This window comes from Crotalus tigris, unplaced genomic scaffold (genome assembly GCF_016545835.1).
Source record: "Crotalus tigris isolate CLP2741 ecotype Arizona unplaced genomic scaffold, ASM1654583v1 scf7180000018563.1161478300:1536566, whole genome shotgun sequence".
NCBI lineage: Eukaryota > Metazoa > Chordata > Lepidosauria > Squamata > Viperidae > Crotalus > Crotalus tigris.
Genome location: NW_024097077.1, coordinates 665,484 through 686,341, shown reverse-complemented (window position 1 = coordinate 686,341; position 20,858 = coordinate 665,484). Strand labels below are relative to the sequence as shown.

Sequence of the window (20,858 nt, the reverse complement as noted above, 5' to 3'; positions counted from 1 at the left end):
GCGCCGGGCGGGCGAGGGGGCGTGGCCAGACCTCTCGGAGAGCCTTTCCGGCCGGGCCGCGCGCCGACGCCCCGTGTCGCGGGGGGATGACGTAAGCCCGCCGTTGCCTGGCGATGGGGTCCGAGCAGAGCGCCGAGGCCGAGGGCCGCCCTCACGACCCCGCCACAGGTGGGCGCTCCCGGCGGGACGGAAGGGGGCTCCGAGGCCGGGGGGGTGGAGGGGGCCGTCTCCCTGCCCGCCAGCGACGGGGCCTTCCCGGCCGGTGCCCGGCGGCCAGCGCCCCTTGCGGGAGAGCGGCGGGCGGAGAGGGGCTGAAGGCGAATGGCCGCTCGGCAGCTGGAAGGCGGGCCGGTCTGCGGTCTGGGCAGCTGTCCGGGGGAGGGACTGCAGCTCCCAGCATTCCCTGGCCAGCCACGCTGGGGAATTCTGGGGCTGAGGGGGCTGCGATTGAGAAATGGGTATTTCCAGGGAATTGTTTTATTGACAGGCGTCATGTTGGCCCAGGGTTGCTTCTGCTGTGCTTTATATATATGTGTGTGTGTGTGTGTGTGGTGTGTGTCTATATATTTTTATCTACATCTCTCTATATATTTATATATCTATATATAGATCTCTCTCTATATATAGATAGATAGATATATGTGTTTTCTGAGGTTTTCGCGGGTATTTGTATATAGGTCTTTGGTTGTTCGGGTTTTCTCCCGCGTAAAATTGGAAGTGTCTTGGCAACGTTTCGACGAAGTCACATTCGTCATCTTGCTGCTCAAAGCAAGAAGCTAAAAACACCAGCCTGAAGATGACGAATGTGACTTCGTCGAAACGTTGCCAAGACACTTCCAATTTTACGCGGGAGAAAACCCGAACAACCAAAGACCTATATAGATACATATACATACATACGTCCATACTATATATATATATAGAGAGAGAGAGGGGCACCCAGTCTACGAAATATAAATCAGCCTGTTCTGCATTTCACTCCAATCTAGAAGCATGTTTTGCAGACAGACATCACATACTGTGAACACTGTAAATTCAAACTTTTGTGGCTGACAAAGAGTTAATAGAAGACTAGTATAGCTATTTCAAGCTCTTTACTAGTCTCCCATTAACTCTTTGTAGATCTTTGGTTATTCGGGTTTTCTCCCGTGTAAAATTGGAAGTGTCTTGGAGACGTTTCGACGAAGTCCCTTTGGTCATCTTCAGGCTGGTGTTTCCAGCTTTGTGCTTCTAGGAGCACAAAGCCAAAAACACCAGCCTGAAGATGACGAATGGGACTTCATCGAAACGTCACCAAGACACTTCCAATTTTACGTGGGAGAAAACCCGAATAACCAAAGACCTACATATATGTGTGTGTCTGTGTGTGTGTTTATATATATATATATATGTATGTATGTATGTATGTATGTATGTATGTATGTATATACACACACGCATATATACACACACACTGCAAGGACTAATCCAGGCAATTGCCGTGAGTCAACGTTGACTCAGACCCCAGAAAAGAGATGCTAGATGAGGAGAAGTGATGGTGACAGTGTTGGCTCTATGTCCTTTTCCCAGCATCCCCTTCGCCAGCCAAGCAGCGAGCTAAGATGGATGATATCGTGGTGGTGGCCCAAGGGACTCAGGCGTCACGGAACGTCAGCAGTGACCCGGATGTCATAAAACTGCAGGAAATCCCCACTTTCCAACCTCTGTTGAAAGGTAAGAATATCCAAAGCTCATGCAACTTTGATAATAGTTTCCTCTTCCCCAGCGTTGTTGATTCCTGGTGTTTTGTGACATTCCTGTCTTTCCTCGTAGCCTCCTTTGTTTTGGGCTGTTTTGAAAGCAGTAAAAGGAAATGAGCAAAACCACTAATGGTCTCTCCTCTTCCTTATACAGTCCTTTAAGTATTTTGTAACTGAAGTTATAATACTATTAGCTTTTAAGACTTTGGTTCAGCAAAACAAAATTTATTATGGAATTATTTTTGAAAAATTGCTATCAATTTAGTTACATTACTGAAAGGTGTAATTCTAGTTTTGCAGGGGGGGGTTGTAGAGTCCGGCTACCATGTTAAAGTTCAAGGTAAAGTTTTTAAAAACACAAGAAAACTATATTTCCACCATACTGCCCAAAGTGGCTGTATCAGCGAGATAGGCAGCATAGAAATTTAATAAATAAATATATTTAATAAATGTACTTCTGGGGCAAGGATGCATAAGACAATTTTTCCAGATGCCTTGTTAATGTGTATTTTTCTAAGCTCATTGCCAGCTTTGTTTTTCATGCTGCTGCTATTACAAATCAAGTTAAAATTTAAATCCAGCGTGGCCCTGCTTATACTTTATGCTTTTGAATAAAGACAATTGCTTGATAATTGTGTAGAAAAGTTTGAAAACATATTTTTTTGGGGGGGGTGGGGGACTTAAGTCTTTGGCAGTGATTGGTTGAACTGCCTAAAGATGGAAAGTGGAGGCAGGGAACAATTCTCAGCTGTTTTTGGTTGTGCTGTTTTTTAAGCACATGATGCTTTACATGTAGCACCTAGTGCAGGGGTCTTCAAACTTGGCCCTTTTATGACTTGTGGAATTCAGCTCCCAGAATTCCTCAGCCAGGCATGCTGGCTGAGCAATTCTGGGAGTTGAAGTCCACAAGTCATAAAAGGGCCAAGTTTGAAGACACCTTGACTTGTGGACTTCAACTCCCAGAATTGCTCAGCCAGCGTGCCTGGCTGAGGAAATCTGGGAGCTGAAGTCCGCAAGTCATAAAAGGGCCAAGTTTGAAGACCCCTGACCTAGTGCCACTCTTCAAATGCTACTTTCTCTGGGAATATGTTATAGCTGCATCGTACCAGGAAAGGTTGCAGATCTTTAAAGGACAGAAGGCTGATGCTGTGTGAAGGATCCCTCATTTATATCCAAAAGGCCAGGTTTCCCATTGTTATGTTGCTGAGGTATAGCTGGGAGTTGATGTTCACAAGCTATGAATCAGAGCTTCTTTGCCCAGACATGATCTACATTGAATAGGAGGCTCCTGATCTCTGGACTGAAAAGGGAACTTGAAAAAGCAGGAAAAAATCTAAAATTAAAACACCAGATGAGAGAGAGAGAGAGAGAGATTTTCATTTGAGTTCTGTGTTCCGCAGTTGGCACACATTCTGCAAGTGTGTGACTGGTGCTTATCTGCAGTGAAGTGTCTGTCCTAGCTGAACCACATCAGTGAACTTCTGCTGCAAGCACATAACAAGGTTGACTGTGAAGTTGACATTTCATTGTGTCCCTGCTGATTAGGAAGGGCTACAAACGCCCAGCTAATGAAATAGGAAACCTGAATATTGGCTTGAAATAACAAGCCAGGCATTGAATACAGAGTCAATATTCATATATCTATCAAATTTATATGGCTTTTTCAACAACCTGACATCAATATCAAGGAATACGTTTCTGGAAGTCTGGTGAAATTCTTTTCTTATTGTAGGTTGATCCATTCTTGGTGAATTCTGTGCCTCATTCCATGTAGTTGTCAGGTTGAGTGTCTGGGTACATTTGTTTGATAGTAAAAAGTGAAATGTATTGGAGGCAAATATCCGGTCTGTAGCAAATGATGCAGGCAAGATTAGCTGTTTATCTCCTAGGCACAGGTCTTGACTTTCTGGAGCTACTGCTGGTTTTAGTATTTCTCAAATGTTTCCATTGCTGCTGCAGAAGCTCGAGAAGCTGATTTGAAGCAGAAAATGGCTCAACATTACCCTTACCTCATGGTGTTCCATCCACCCTGATTATTATTTTAAATCATAGCAAACTTCATTTTGAGATATGGTCCCAAAGCAACATTTTAGTACTGTATTGTGTGAGAAGTAATTGGAGGCTCCAAGTACTTTTTAATATCTTAAAAGGGACGTGTTGCCTCCTGGGGTACCATTCTTGTATTACTGATTTTTCTTTTTAATAAATAGGTGTTTGCCAACTTTGGTAAAGTGTTTTTGACAAATTTTGCAAAATATTTTGTTCATAAAAATTAACGGTAAATCCAACAGGTGGCGCTGTTTCTCACTTCTCTGGTGCATGGCACTTCTATTGGAGAACTTCCCAAAAAAAAAAAAAAAAAAAAAAAAGTGCTAATGTTTAAAGTGATCAGAAGCATTTGCCAAAGGCTTGGAAAAGATCCTCAGAGGCCACAGATGAATGGGAAGGAGCAAGATTTGTAACCGTGCGTGTGTGTGTGTGTGTGTGTGTGTGTATGTGTGTCTGTGTGTGTTGCATTCCCCTTAAGTCCAAGTGAAGAACTGGCCTCTTGCTCCTCTTAATGATGAGTGGAAACGAGGACTGGATTATTATTATATTTGACCATTTCTGAAGTTCAAAAAGATGTCAGAATGGTAAATGCTGTTCAGTTAAGTAAGTTGAACATGAGGCCCGTTGGCCCAGACACACAAAATCCGAACTTCACATTCTATATTAATGGGTTGAGAACAATCAAGGCCTGATTAGGAAAAGAATCTTATCATCCTAGTGATGAGTCAGTAAAATTATCAATCTAGCTAACGTGTTGGGAAAAAGAAAAAAATGATCCCTGTAATCCTCATTTATAATATGTGGTTATTTTTTTTTTACAAACATTTCTTTGCATTTTGCTCAGTAAAGAAAATGAATGAACTCCCTCTTTACCTCTATTTTACCACCTGTTCTGATCCCTGTGTAAAAGATTGAAATTATATTTGCTATTTTATAGACCTTAGGAATAAACATTAATGTTAAATTATAATCTGGACCCAAGTTTTATTTGTTTATTTTTTTTAAATTAATCATGTATGTTTATAGTTTTGTCTCCGTCCATCTCATTCTTGTCCTTTTAAAAGCCAGCTCCAGCATGATGATCTGTTTGACATCCCCAGCAGTGTAGGGAATGAAGTTCTGCTCTTGTTTTTTTCAGGCTAGACAAGGCAACGCAAATTACTTCAAGTCATGCAAGGCTGGGAGGTAGTTTGATAGGAGGAAGTGGAATTTTGGCACAGGGAGAGTGCAAGTATAAATCTAGAGCAGAACAGTCAAAAGAATCTTGAATTCTGTTTAAGGCAGTGTTTCTCAACCATGGCAACATTAAAATGTGCAGGCTTCAGCGGAATTCTGGGAATTGAAGTCCTCACATCTTAAAGTTGCCAAGATTGAGAAACACTGGTTTAAGGGAACAGGCTCCCAGAACAGCGTGTTCAGGTCAGACTCAAAGGCGATTCCACACAAGGAGATCAAAAGAACTCTTTTGTTTTGAGACTTGAAGTCAGGATAAATTGCAATAGTGTTTCCCAGCCTGCACAACGTTAAGGTTTGTAGACTTCACCTCCCATAATCCCACAACTAGCTTGAACATTGCTAATATTTCTGGGAATTGAATCCCACTCCTTTTAGTTTTTATCAGGTTGAGAAACACTCAGTTAGAAGAAAGGAATCAGATTGTGGAGAGTCAATCAAAATGCACTAAAGCAGTGGTTCTCAACCTGTGGGTCGGGACCCCATTTGGGGTCGAACGACCATTTCACGGGAGTCGCCAAACAACGCAGTCCGCCATTTCCCCCCCTTTTCCTTAGCTGTGCTACTCCCTTTTATTCTATTTGCTTTTGAAAGCCAATAGAATAGACTCTCTCGAATAGAGTCTAATTCTATTGGCTTTCCAAAGCCAATAGGAATGGTCCAGGCTGTCTCTGCCCTGCTGAGCCCGCCAAAAGTCCCAGTCTGCAAACGGTGCTGCACCAGTTGAGTAGTCCTTGACTTACGACCGGTTGAGTAGTCCTCGACTTACGACCGGTTGGGGGTCGCGGCATTAAAAAGGTTGAGAACCACTGTACTAAAGACTCCTTGTTACTAATCGTTTAACGCTAATGTATTGATGTAAAGACTATGCTTTTAGGAAGAAAGTGTTGACCACAGGCATCACAGGAAGAAAGTGATGACCACAGGCGTCACAGGTGTGGAGTTTTTTGAGATCGGATGTCTAAGGTGCTAACCTGAAGATCAAGGAGGAGTTTCCATGGGACCCCTGGCCACCATGCCTGTTATGGAGCATTCTGCTTTTATGTTCCATGTTAGGTTACATTTCGATTGACTCTCCACGGGCAGTCTGTTCCGTGAAGCAAGCAATACAGTGAGATTGTGCTTGCCTCAAGTGGATTATTTCCTCTCCTGCCTTCCCCATGACTATATTCCCGATTACAGTATTTAGAAAGTGGCACAGTGTTAACCTGGACATAGCCAATTTTGAGAGAAGGTGACTTTTAACAAATTAGTGTGCTGAGGTTCTTGTTAGTCGTTAATTTGCTGTGACCTTTTCTCTCCCTGGGTTGTCATTGTGCCAGTTTCCCAAAAAAATCTGGACAACCATTTAAATTTGCAAAAGAATTGGGGGGGGGGTGTCACATTTTTGGGTTGTGCTTCTTTGGCCTTGCTATTTTCTTGTGAGTGTCGTTGGGAAAAAAAGATCTCAGGATTCAGGTTGCACAGGATTTTGGGCTTTCTATTTTTGCTTCAGGTTATTGTTACTCAGGTTATTGGTGTTGTCATAAAGGAAATATCTTTTAAAAGCTTTTATAACTTTTTGTGTATGTGTGTGTGTGTGTGTGTGTGTGTGTGTGTGTGTAGCCATCAAAGATCACAAGAAAACAAGCAACTAATGCAAACAGCAAAAGGCCGCCAATAACCTTGGGGCTTTGAAACTTTGCAAGTGTTTGTTAGAGTGAAATTCTTCTGTGTAATCACCAAATAAGAATGAGCTGAGGTCACTCTTGGCAAGAGCAGGCCTGTTTTTTTCCACACAAATAGCACAATTATGATCAGTGGCGTCAAGTGGGGGCAAGGAGGAAGTAAGGAAAACTGGGCTTGAGTGAAGAGCAGTTTGTAACTATATCTTTAATGTGTGCGTGTGTGTATGGCTATATATATGTAGTCATTTTTTTCTTTGCCAGCTTAGAAGAGCCGAGTATAAAGGTGCTTTTGACAGCCTCCAACATCTGCAGCAATGCTTGTCCCAGAATTCCCTGTTTAAGGTTTCATAATTCTTTTTGGAAAGACTGTGTGTATCCTTGAGCAAGCCACCGCCACAGTTTAAGCCTCCAGATGCCTGGCCGTTTTGCATTTGGTTTTGCAACCAGCGGTGATCCGTTTAGAGGTCAGGCAGCTGGCAAATAGATGGGATCCAATCCACAGTAGCTCTGATCTGCCACAAGTATCGCCACAATTGTCTTTCTTCAGATTATCCTTGTTTTGTTTTCCTCTGCTCCAAACTGGACAAACACAATCCATGGAAACAGTTCCTAGGTCTGTCTACCCATCACCAGAGTCATTTGCTTTGCTCAGAGTTTTGTTTGTTATGATTATTTGATTGATAAAAGGCACCGCTGGAGTGTGTTTTTATTGTAGCACAGCAATGGGGCACAAATGCTCTATTGGCCTAGATCAGGGAGCGTGTGTGTACAGCGATGTTTTCACACAGCCGTTCCCGTTTGCGGCTTGGCTTTACATGTGTGTTTTTAGATAGCCGTTCTTTGTGTGAAACTGAAGATTTTGAAAATGTAGGTTGAAGTCCCAGAAATACGCAGCTAATTTCATGCATGTTAATTTCCATTCCTTCTACAGCAGTACCCATTAACCTCAAATAAATTGCATGGTTGTTTTTTTTTAAGTTCCCATTAGCAATTTTTAATGGAGTACTACAAAAAAGACTAACCAGTAATATCCTAAGCTTAGACAACTCTAAGATTATGTCTGGAGTAGCTTTCTGAATCCCTACTGTGAATGACAAATGACTGTGCTTCTTTAAAAAAAAGTGCCTGCATTGAACAGGTACCTCCACGGATGATTTGGGGTGGAAATTTAAATCCCAGAATTCCTGAGCCAGCACGGCTGAGCTTGGAAACCTCTCCCTTTCCCCTCAGCGTGGCTGGCTCAGGAATTCTGGGAGTTGAAGTCCACGAGTCATAAAAGAGCCAAGGTTGCCTATCCCTGGACTAGACAACCAGGCCTGAGGAATTCTGGGAGTTGAAGTCCACAAGTCTTAAAGTTGCCAAGGTTGAGGACCCCTGAGTTAGCCCATTTGAGATACCACGGTTGAAAAATGGTAGCTCTGTTCCTTCTAGTTAAAGGTCACGACAAAGAGAGTTTTAGCAATAGGGAGATGATCAGGTACCACAGCTCTGGCATTAATTTTTAACTCTGGGTAGCTGTAATCTAAATCAGACTTGGGGGAAGCGCTGGTCCTCCAGATGTTATTAATATGTAATACCCAGTAGGGTGTGAAAAATATTTCCTTTGAACTAATTCATGCATATAGCTTCTTTAGACTACAAACGTCCCCATTTCAAATGCTAAGCTGATGATTTGAGTATGAAACAGATTGTTCTGATTATTTTAGAAATGATTTGAAGCAGCCATGCAAGCTTAAAGCCCCCTGGTTAAAGTCTGAAAGAGCCGAAATACTCAAAACTGCCCATTTTAATGCAAGAAAGAGGGAGCTTTGCTATTTTTTCCTGCCTGAAGTGGTTCAAAACCCCTTGCTTAGCACCAAGCGTCCCTCAACGTTCTTTTGCTGCCTCAGCTCTTGGGAATTGAAGTTTAGAAATATCTGCAAAGCTGTAAGACTTGATTTCTCATTATTCCCAGATAGATCTCAAAATGACTTGTACCAGCCAATAAATCTGATTCCAAAATAAAGATACATGTTGCGTGTGTGTGTTATTGTTTCTGATGTTCTTTCAAGCCCCAAAGGGATAAATCCAAACAAAACATTAGGGATCAGGATAGAAACAGTGTATGAAAATAGATTTCCTCTAAGCGCAGACCAGAAAGAGATAAAAAGTTTTAAATAATAACCGAGAATGAACAGTTTCTTGGGCTGCTTAAGAGAAGGATTTAAATGAGAAGCTGGCACAATGAATAATATCCTGGAAAGAACCGAAGAAGCTTCTTGGATGAGAAGCGAAATGTCTTTAAGGAAAAACAAAAGGAAGTCCAGTTGCTTTTTGAAAAAGCATCTTTGGCAAAACCATGACCTGGATGATGGAGAAGCTCCATAAATACTCTGGAGAAGTTTATCTGCGTTCATTGTACAGACAATTTTAAAGATTAAGATTCTGTTTTTTATGATTAATGGATAATCAGATAGAAAAAAAGGCACGGAAGATTATTTAAATCTAAAAGAAAAGGCTAAATTTATTAGATGCATAGAGATGGAAAGATTTGACACCACACATACTATGGAAGAATGGTTGGTGAAGTTGAAGTTGACCGATTTTGCTGACATAAATAAATTAAATTCTTTGATTAGAGAAAAGACATTATCTACATTCGTTGCTGACTGGAAGCCTTCATTTTGCGTAAAAATGAAAAAAATGAATTTCTGACATCCGGTTTTCATTGTTAGACAGGATAAATTATAGAAAGAAGAGTAATACGATGTAACTTTAGAGAGGTTAACTGTATTTGTACTTAAGTCTACTGTAAAGACTATCACAGCATAAAGAAGCCACTTTATATATATATTTTCTTTTATGTCTTTCTATTTTTCTTCAACTTTTTTTCTTTCCTTGCACGTTTTCCTCTTTTTAGATTTTTTTCTTTTTATCTTTCCTTCCTTACTGTCTGTAATGCCAGATATGTACCAATGTGAATTGTTTCATTCCTTTGTTACTTTGAGAGAGACCTGCGTTTTCTTTTATCGTATATCATCAATACAAATGTTTATTTTGGTAAGCTTCTGGCTCATTCTGAATAGTACATTCATCTCCTTTAAATGTAATCAAAAAATCCCTTTTCTGTGAAATATCTCACTGACACAAATTCTCTTTCTGAATATGGAATATTGGCCAGTGTATTTTGAATGCCCCAGTTTTCATTACCTCATTTAAAATTACGTCGTCCAATTTATCTTAGCTTTAATATTGCTAATAATGTGATATTAAACATCATGCAATCGGAAGAAATAACAAAGGCTAAATTTACCTCTTACCCTTCATCAAACTGTGTTCTAACCACACCAAGTTCACAAAGGTGATGTAGCCATAGTAATTTCTAATACTCTAGCCCAGGGGTAGGCAACCTTGGCTCTTTTATGACTCGTGGACTTCAACTCCCAGAAATGGCTCAGGAATTCTGGGAGTTGAAGTCCACGAGTCATAAAAGAGCCAAGGTTGCCTACCCCTGCTCTAGCCCAGGTGTGCTCAGCCTTTTCTTCACCACCACCCCTTTAAACACCCGTTGAGGCCAGTATAGTTATATTATCACTGTTATCAAATTGGGTAAAGAAACAAGGTCTTAATTTTAATCAGTATTTATGAAAACCTTGGATGTCGGTGACATTGGTCCTTTTTAAAGCTCTTCTGATTGGCTTTTATCTCAAAAGCAGAGAAGTAGAAAACAACAGAAACATTCCTAATTCTGTTTCCTGGTTTATCCTTCCATTATCTTAAGCCGTGGCTGCTCACTGGGCACCCTTAACAAAGTGAGATGACATCCCTGTATTTCCTCGCCAGGCTGGTCTTTCTGGTTTGTTGCGGGTCACCAGGACCAAATCAAAGCGACTGGGGGGCTAGTCACACTCAAGGCGTTTGACCGCCTTGAACAAAGAGCAGTTTGGGCTGCCGTTTTCCAACATGACTTGAAAATGTGCTAAAAAAAAGATGGCTTTTTAAACGTTATTTTGACCTGAATCATTTTCATATTCTCCTTACGAAATTTGGAGAAGGTGATGCAGTTTCGTTTTTACTTTGTGCCGAAACGAATACGTAGAACGCTGGGAGCATGGCTCATCAGGCTATGATAAGCTTGGAACACCTGGATGTTAGAATTGCAAAGAGTGCCCAGTGTTCCTCACCCGTGACAACTTTACGATGGGAGGTCTTCAACTCCCAGAATGCTGATGGGGAATTCTGGGAGTTGATGTCCCCCCTCCCATTTTAAAGTTGCTAAAGTTGAGAAACACTGGCCTAGGATACTGTATGGAGTGATGGGTGTGTGTGTGCTAACATATTTTATTTATTTATTTATTTATGAGACTTATATACCGCTTTAAGTGCAAGCACTCTCTAAGCGGTGTACACCAGTAAGCAATGTATATATATATTTACATTGCCCCCAACAATCTGGGTCCTCATTTTCCTACCCCGGAAGGATGGAAGGCTGAGTCAACCTTGAGCCGGTGAGATTTGAACCGCTGACCTGCTGAACACAGTCAGCTAAAGTGGCCTGCAGTACTGCACCCTAACTGCTGCGCCACCTCGGCTTTACATCAGGGGTCCTCAACCCCCGGTCTGTGGATCGGTACCAGGCCGCGGCAGGCCAGCAACCTGTCCGCACAAACAAGCAAAGCCCCATCGCAGGATGTAGGCAGCACACAAAACCACACACTCTCCAGTCCGTGGAAAAACCTCCCTCCACGGAACCGGTCCCTGGTGTCCCAAAAGGTTGGGGGCCTCTGATTTATGGTACTGTCATTCAATGAAGACCTGGCCATTAATTGTCAGGTAGGGAGCAGGTCTTTTGAGACAAGCCGCTTTTTTTTTATCCGCATTATTTACAGAGGGACTGGAACCTCTTCATAGTATCATCATTGTACCGCACATTTTAATTTGGAAGGCATTTCACTCCCCCCTATTCTTTCCCCCCCCCCCTTACTTTGGAGGTAGAGGAAGTAAACGTTATGGGGAAGTTTCAGGGATTCAAGTTTGAAGCTGCTGATAAGGCAGCCTATAATTGGAGACATAATCAGCCAAGTGGAGGAAGCAGCCTGAGACAATTGGGTGTTCCTGCTGTGTCCCACTTAAGCCCACGAACAATATTATGACTTTTAGGCTTGGTTAAGATAGATGAGAAGAATTGGAAGAGCAGTTCAACTCCAGTCGTGTCTTGACAGGAAATAATGAACGGATGTGGCAGCTAAGAATGCAGCAATTTCCTGCCCATCCAAAGAGAAGGTATTTTAATCAGAACTCAAGTCTGAATCCATTCTGGGGTCCTTGCTCTTGGAGATCCCTCCTAACGTAGCCGTTTCTGTTAGCAGAATGGAATAGTTTGGCCCGAACGAGCAACGGTTATCGAGTTAAGTTGCCCTTGTTCACGTTGGTAGGGATTCAATTTATTTAATTTTTGTAGCTGCCCACCTCAAGCAAATGACTCTGGGAAACGAGGTGCGGTCGTCCACTCTATAACAGGAGTGGATTTTCAGAATACAGGTAGTCCTTGACTTACGACCACAATGGAGCCCCAAATTTCTGTTGTTAAGTGAGTTCTGCCCCATTTTATGACCTTTCTTGTCACAGTTGTTAAGTGAATCACTGCAATTGATAAGTTGTTGAGTGAATCTGGCTTCCTCATTGCTTTTGCTTGTCGAAAGGTCGCAAAAGGTGATTGCCTGACCCCGGGACACCGCAATCGTTGTAAGTGCATGCCAATTTCCCAGCGTCTGAATTTTGATCACGTGACCCTGGGGAGGTTATAGCGGTCATAAGTGTGAAAAATCATCCTAAGTCCCTTTTTTCAGTGCCTTTGTAATTTTGAACAGCCACTACATGAACTGTTATAAGTCGAGGGCTACCTGTACACGGGCAAGACCAAATTATTTATTTGATCTTTTTTTCTTCATATTTCTGTGCTGCTAAAATCCATAATAGGGATAGGGTTTCCTGCCTGAGCAGGGGGTTGGACTAGATGACCTCCAAGGTCCCTCCCAACTTTATTATTATTATTATCTTTCGCATTTTGGCATTTGTGCTCTACCAAGGGATCGCTTCTTCGTTCAAGAGATGGAGGGATGACTTTTCAGTCTGTTCAGAGCTTCCCATCCATCCTGTTGCTTCTTTTGTGCTTTCCTGGGATGCTAATTTATTCAACCTTTTTTTTTTAAGTGGCTTGTTTCCCCCCCTAGCCGCTTTGCTTTTGGGTAGAAAAACAGCTATATATTTCAGCATAATCAGACCGGTCTGACAATGTCCTGTCAGGGGAGGCGAGTGGAAAACACAATAGGGTAACAATCTGGTGTCTGCTTTTGTCTGTAAGTGTTGTGACCAGGTAATTGTGCAGCGAGATGTGCCAGCTTTATTCTCAGCAGCAGATACTGAGTGTAAAAAGGAGCCCTTGTGATGGGGGGGCTCCTGTGCATTTTACAGCTTTTAATTTCCTGACATGTTTGCTGGGGGGGGGGATAAAATAGAGTTAGCCCCAGGACTGCCCAGAGCAGCATCAAAGCATTCTGGAGATTTAGATCAGCTGACCTCTGTTACGTGATAGGCAGAGTTGACCTCTTGAGGGGCTAATCCAGGAGTCTGCGACCTGGACAACTTTAAGACTTGTGGACTTCAGCTCCCAGAATTCCTCAGCCAGCTGTGCTTTAAGTCCACAAGTCTCACAGTTGTCCAGGTTGCAGACCCCTGGGCTAAAAAGACCTTATTTCTTTACATCCTAGGTTCACTTAACAGCTGTGACAAGAAAGGTCATAAAATGGGATAAAACTCACAGAAATGTGGGGCTCAATTGTGGGCATCAATCAAGGACTATGCGTCTTTCTTTAATTATGAGTGGAAATGAAGATTCTGGATGCGTTAAAATGATCGCTGCCTTGCCACTATCCATAAAAGACGCTTTTTTTATATTATTCTAAAATTCAGCTCTTATCTGGGTCACCCTAGCCCTGTTTAAGGTCAACATATCTCAGCCGTGGCAATTTGGAAGACGTGGGACGCCAACTCCTAGAATTCTGAGAATCGAAATCCACACATCTTCAAAGTTGCCGAGGTTGGGAAACACTGTTTTCAACCACCTTACCATGCAGGCGGATAATATCTGGACATTTTGTTTTGTTTTTCTTCTTCTTTCTCCTCCTTTGGTTCTTGGCGATGTCCTTAATTAGCCCGTGTTTCTCTCCCATCCTTTCCAGGTCTTCTTAGTGGGCAAATGTCTCCGACCAACATTAAGCTAGAGAAGCTGGATTCTCAGCAAGTCCTCCAGCTGTGCCTCCGGTACCAGGACCACCTTCACCAGTGTGCAGAAGCCGTGGCCTTCGACCAGAACGCTTTAGTCAAGAGGATCAAAGAGGTGCGATGGTCTCCAGTAGATGCGGCTGCGACAGTCTCAGGGGGGCCAAGTACAGAATGATTCACGCACAAACCACTGCAGCCACTGAACTGGCTTGCATGCTTTGTGTGTCGTTCCACAAAACAAAAAACATTCAGGGCAGGGATACTGGTACTGGTGGGGGGGAGAATGGATGGGGGGGAATCTAAGGACAGCAGCAGCAGCTCGGGAGATTAAGGATAGGACAGATACTATAAATTTTGAGGAGTTTCTGCTCCCCTGAAAAATTGCTTCTTTCTTTCTTTCTTTCTTTCTTTCTTTCTTTCTTTCTTTCTTTCTTTCTTTCTTTCTCTCTCTCTCTCTCTCTCTCTCTCTCTCTCTCTCTCTCTCTCACACACCTTTCTTTCTGTCACCTTTCTCTTTTCTTTCTTTCTTTCTTTCTTTCTTTCTTTTTCTTTCTTTTCCTCTTTTCTTTCTTTTTTCTTTCTCTTTCTTTCTCCTTTCTTTCGTTCTCTCTTTCTCTTTTCTTTCTTTCTTTCTTTCTTTCTTTCTTTCTTTCTCTCTCTCTCTCTCTCTCTCTCTCTCTCTCTCTCCTTTCTTTCTTTCTTTCTTTCTTTCTTTCTTTCTTTCTTTCTTTCTTTCTTTCTTTCTTTCTTTCTTTCTTTCTTTCTTTCTTTCTTCATACCTTGGAAGAAAATACAAACTTTGGCTAAAATTCTTGCGTTCAGTGCCTGTGAATCAAATGGTTCTGAACTGTCTCTCTTCAGGGAGGGGAAAAGAATTTCTCTGCCAGCTCAAAGGTGGGCAAAGGTGATTAATGTAAATAAACCAAAAGCCCAAGTTTGCAAACAATAAACAATAAATGCAGTTTATACAAACTTTCTAAGTTTGAAACAAAGAAATTCATGTCAAGTTCGCTTGTATCAATTGAGCTGGATTTCTAAAATAGCCAAGAAGGTACATTGATTGTATGGAAAGGAAAAAAAAAAAAAAAAACCAGAGTAAGAAGAGAAGGAAGACAGTGCTTGATAAATTGCGTACTTGGGAGCAAAAGAAGGATTAGTCATCCTGATGCGCTGGAATGAGCCCAGCATTTGCTTTAATGATAAATGATCACTACACATACACCAGCTTTCCAGCTGTGTCTGCATCTAGGGTTTCTGAGGATGACTAATATGCTGTTATTATCGGAAGCAGAGGAGTTGAGAAATTATAGGCTTATAATACTAGGGTATAGAAAATATATAACGTCTCTCTATACTCTATAATCCAATTTTCTCTTGGAAAATTGCTTCCTATTTTATCCTCCTGGAGAACCCAGCTCTTCCAAGAGTTCATGAAGAGCGGCATGTCGGGCTGGAATAAGAGCAGCGGTTTACCTTCTCGGAAGGGGTTGAACTTTCAGAGACCGGATTTGATGCGGCTCCAAACCTAGAAAACCCCAGCATATTTACTGGATACTACTAGAGAGATCCTGCATAAAATAAAGATTGGATCAGTAATAAATACGTACATGATTAGAGTACTAATGGCAATAATTAAATTCTGGGGGAAACCAAGGTAGGAAAATTTATTTATTTACTTCTAAGAATTATATCACGGCCTATCTTGTAGCACAGAACTCTAGGTAGCTTGCAAAAATAATAAAACTGAGAAAACCAGGCCCCGGACTCTCAATGCACCCCCCCCCCGTCATACAATCCCCAGGCTCTAAGTTCTCCCTGACCCAGCACCTGGGGGAACACCCACCCTTTGTGACTTTCTGGGAGTGGGAGGCAAAAAAATGGGTAAAATTAGAATTGATTGCTAATTGGAAGTGTGGGCTGAGGAAGATGAAACAGGAGAGTGGTTCAGAAAACAGTAATTTTTATAGCAGCAGCTAGACCAGTGGTTCTCAGCCTGTGGGTCAGGACCCCATTTGGGGTCGAACGACCATTTCACGGGGGTCGCCAAACAACGCAGTCCGCCATTTTTTCCCCCTTTTCCTTAGCTGTGCTACTCCTTTTTATTCTATTGGCTTTTGAAAGCCAATAGAAGAGACTCTCTTGAATAGAGTCTAATTCTATTGGCTTTCAAAAGCCAATAGGAATTGCCCAGGCTGTCTCTGCCCTGCTGAGCCCGCCAAAAGCCCCATTCTGCAAACGGTGCTGCACCAGTTGAGTAGTCCTCGACTTACGACCGGTTGAGTAGTCCTCGACTTACGACCAGTTGGGGGTCGCGGCATTAAAAAGGTTGAGAACCACTGAGCTAGAAAATCCTGCTAGTGAAAGGAAGCGTTGATTAACTGATGGGTTATGTGCTATCAAGTCATTTTGTACTCCTAGGGATCACGTAGATCAGGGATGTCAAACTCGCAACTGTCACGTGAAGCGTCGCAACGTTTTCCCCATTGCCGGCAATGGAGTGGTGCGGTTTTGGCGTAACACATCCAGCCTGTAAGCCGGCAGTTTGACACCCTTGACATAGATAAAGGAAAGTTTCACAACCATTTATTGCAGGGGTCCTCAAACTTGGCCCTTTTATGATGAGTGTGTGTGCCTGGCTGAGGAAATCTGGGAGTTGAAGTCCACAAGTCATAAAAGGGCCAAGTTGGAAGACCTCTGATTTATCGAGTAAATGGATGGCCTTGGTTCTTTGTGACATATAGTGACATATCCATTGCCTTTTTTCCCCCTACTTAACAATAAAGCCCATAATTTTGGTTAGTAATTTCCAAACTGCAAGCAACCAGAGTAAAAAATCAGAGTATCTCATCAGCTCATGGGTTCACCCGAAAGATTGCTTATTGGATCTAGACCTATTTTTATGCTCAGACAAGCCTCTGCAGGACAGGTGGGCCCTTTGCCTAATGAGGTTACTCCCATTCAAGAATTTTTGTGGTCAAGGCTGGGCAGAGTTACCTGCCTTTTTCATCTCCCTGGGTTGAGTCCCACTTTCCAGACAGCTTTACATGGAACGGTTGCATTTTGGCATCCTCCAGGTAATGACTTTTATTGGAATTTCATGCTGCAAAAGCAATCTTTTTAAACTTGTCAGTTTGATGGGCTGGCTCCATCTCCCCCAATTCCCCTAAAGCAGTGTTTCTCAATCTTGACCATTTTAAGGCATGTGGACTTCAACTCCCAGAATTCCACAGCCAGCATTGCTGGCTGTGGAATTCTGGGAGTTGAAGTCCACATGCCTTAAAATGGTCAAGGTTGAGAAACACTGCCCTAAAGGCATTTGCTCTAGACAGAGGTCTCTAAAAAGGATACTTGTGAAATAAACCTGTATGGCTCTAATCATAATGTGTGGATTACCAGAAGTTGCAGAATATATAATAAGGTTACTTGAAGTTGTTACGCTTTCTTTGGAATCAGGGCCGTTTATATGGATTTTAGGACAAGAGTGCTCTGTCTTCCAGCTGCTTCATAGCAATCCAAGTCCATAAATATGTATTTAAATACATACATTATGCAATTAAAATACATTCTAGGATCAAGTAAAAATAAGAAATGGTTTCTTGCGAAGAAAAGATTGCATTTTCCACTTTAAAAAATTTAAGATGTAATATTTTTGCCTTTTGTGTTTTGTCTTTTTTTTTTTTTACAAAAGAAGCATTAAATTGTATTTTAAGGCGCAAAAGTGAGCAAAATGTTCTTTTTGTTGCCTCTTCCTCCATCCTTAAACAACTGAAAAAATCTTTGTTCCAAAGAGCAGAGGAAGTAGAGGAAGGGGGAAGGTAATAAAGGGAGAACAACTTTGTACGTGCCGATAGCCCTATTCCTTATCCTTATTCTAGTGGCTTTTTAAAAGTTATAATTCTTGGGTACCACATAGACATTCAGCAAGGGAATGCATTTGCTTAAATGGCAAGCATAGCTGCCCATCTTACGTGCCATAGCCCAGGCAGCTTCGATGATAAAACAATAAAATGAATAAAACCAAATTAAAGACTCCCTATGTCTCCAAACAATTCACCTCTAACGTTCAACAGGACTATTAAGGATCTGCTGGTTCTCCTGCGAAGAGTTTTTTTTCCAAAGGGCCACTGCTGAGATGGCACACTCCTGCGGTCCCACAAGAAGGCAATATTTAAGGGAAGGACCTGGAGCGTGCCAAGCCTCTTTGACCTGGTGGAACAGGCAGAACTCAAGGAGAGGCACCCCACAGATCAATTGTCTCCTGCCATTCAGGGCTTTAAAGACGATTGTGCCTTGAATTGCACCCGGAGTGTAAGTAGAAGCTAGTGGAATTCACACGGGCAAACTCTGCTTGCTTTGAGGACTGAGGAGGGGGGTCATTTCTGGATAGTCTTTGTGCTCATCCCCATGTAGAGAATTGCAGGAAGAGGATCTGTTAATGGTGATTTATTTATGAGACTTATTTATTTATTTATTTGTTTATGAGACTTATATACCGCTTTAAGTGCAAGCACTCTCTAAGCGGTGTACACCAGTAAGCAATGTATGTATATATATTTACATTGCCCCCAACAATCTGGGTCCTCATTTTACCTACCCCGGAAGGATGGAAGGCTGAGTCAACCTTGAGCCGGTGAGATTTGAACCGCTGACCTGCTGAACACAGTCAGCTAAAGTAGCCAACAGGGTCTCTCAAAACCCTCCCGGAGTTGTTTTGTCAGGGTTAGGGTCGCCATACAAGTTGTAGGAAGAAAGAAATTCTTTTTCTTGTCGGGAAGGGAATCATAATAACCCACGTCTGGCCCTGGTGGCGCAGTGGTTAAAATGCAGCATCGCAGGCTGACTCTGCCCACTGCCAGCAGTTCGATCCTGACTGGCTCAAGGTTGACTCAGCCTTCCGTCCTTCCGAGGCTGGTCAAATGGGGACCCAGGTGGTTGGGGGGGCAATGTGCTGACTCTGTAAAACCGCTCAGAGAGAGCTGTAAAGTATTACGAAGCGGTATATAAGTCTCGAGCACTAAGGGCTATTTTGGGGTTGTTGTTTTTTTTAACAGATGGATCTTTCCGTAGAGGCCCTGTACGCGTTAATGCAAGAGCGCCAGAAAAGGTACGCCAAGTACGCTGAGCAGATCCAGAAAGTCAACGAGATGTCCGCCATCCTCCGCCGCGTCCAGATGGGCATTGACCTCACCGTCCCGCTGATGGAGAGGCTGAATGGCCTGCTGCCGGAGAACGAGCAGCTGGAGCCTTTCTGCATGAAACCGGACAACAGGGAGCTCAGGTTGTAGCCTCCGTTCCTTCGGCCGCCTCCTCCCAGGCTCGCCTGCAGGACCTCGCCTGAAGCTTCAGGCTCCGGGTGAGTAGAAGGCCCTCCGGGGACGGACGGAGCGGGCAGCCCCTTAGAAGGACACGCTACCCAGGACACGCCACTTTTTTATTTGGGAAAGTCCGTTCTAATCACCAGGAAAAGATTTAGTTGCAATTCTGAAAGTCCCCAACTTCTGGCTGCTCTTCTCTGCAAAATATTCTCTTTTGATTGATTTAAAATGAATACGTACGAAATGCAATGAAACGGCATTCATATTTTATTGCATAAAACTCTAGTCAAGAATTAACAGCCAGGAGCATACCTCAAGTTGATTTGTTGGGCTTTAATACGCCAAAGATATATTTAGGAAAACATACTTGTTAGAACAGGGGTTCTCAACCTTTTTAATGCCGCGACCCCCAACCGGTCGTAAGTCGAGGACTACTCAACTGGTGCAGCACCGTTTGCAGAACGGGACTTTTGGCGGGCTCAGCAGGGCAGAGACAGCCTGGAGAATTCCTATTGGCTTTGGAAAGCCAATAGAATGAGACTCTATTCAAGAGAGTCTCTTCTATTGGCTTTCAAAAGCCAGTAGAATAAAAGGGAGTAGCACAGCTAAGGAAAAGGGGGGGAAAAATGGCGGACTGCGTTGTTTGGCGACCCCCGTGAAATGGTCGTTCGACCCCAAATGGGGTCCCGACCCACAGGTGGAGAACCACTGTGATAGAAGTTTACGTTTCTAACAAAAATGTGTAAACTGGTTATATATCCTTTGGCAGCAGTGTTATAAACAGCTAGTTATCTTCTAGCAGAATATTGTTACACCCACTTTCTTATTTTGTAAATTCAACCTCATTTGCTTAATGCAAACTCACACCATCGTTCTTGTCACTAAAACCCACTATGGCCATTTAGAGAATGAAAACAAATTTTTAAATGTCATTTCCTGTTCCAGCCAAATTTTCGCAAAGCTGCAACATATCTGATTGATGCTAAGACACTGACCCTCCCTGGGCACACTGCAGGTCAATTTGGGACTGCGAGTCTTGGAAAGGCTATTTCAACCCCCTGGAATCAGTTGGTGCCACAAGTTACTCTTAGGGCCGTGGTGGCGAACCTATGGCACGGGTGCCAGAGGCGGCACGCAGAGCCCTCTCTGTGGGCACGCACGGCATCGCCCCAGTCCTAGGCCTTCAGCTGGGTTTTATAAAACCTTTTCGCTTTAGGCCTCCGCCGCCGTGTGCAAAAAAAAAAAAAAAAAAGGTTCAATCAGTCAGTCAATTTCAACTTCTCCCGGGAAAAAAAAAGATCTCGCAAAGTTGGAATTGATTGATTGAACTTTTTAGTCCCACCCAGTCTGCCGTTACCACCGCAGCCACGCCCACCCAATGGGCCACGCCCACCCGGCACTCAATGATGCATAAGTGGGTTTTGGGTTGCAGTTTGGGCACTCGGTCTCTACAAGGTTCGCCATCACTGTCTTAGGGGCTCAATGGGTCTCCCACCTTGAAATTCAGAAAATACTGGATGTGGTTGGAGCTTTCTTCGGCACACGAGGCGACCCTGAGCCAGAAAGAAAGCAGCAATGTGCAGACCCCCCCA

The 20,858-nt window shown here is 43.0% G+C and overlaps 1 protein-coding gene across 4 annotated transcripts in view; it reads left to right on the top strand.

Moving 5' to 3' along the window:
* The first annotated feature begins 1 nt into the window (after position 1).
* BORCS5 (BLOC-1 related complex subunit 5) overlaps positions 2–20,858 on the top strand; it is a 51,125-nt gene continuing 30,268 nt past the window's right edge. For 3 of the 4 annotated variants that reach the window (XR_005558028.1, XR_005558029.1, XR_005558027.1), the window contains exons 1-4: positions 2–168; positions 1,570–1,713; positions 13,909–14,066; positions 19,003–19,304. Coding sequence is in view for 1 of the 4 variants with exons in the window: in XM_039354580.1 (XP_039210514.1) it covers positions 114–168; positions 1,570–1,713; positions 13,909–14,066; positions 19,003–19,236 (591 nt within the window). In the remaining 3 variants the exon portion in view is untranslated. Of the gene's footprint in view, positions 169–1,569; positions 1,714–13,908; positions 14,067–19,002; positions 19,315–20,858 lie in introns of those variants that run through there. The other variant, XM_039354580.1, reaches the window with a different exon arrangement.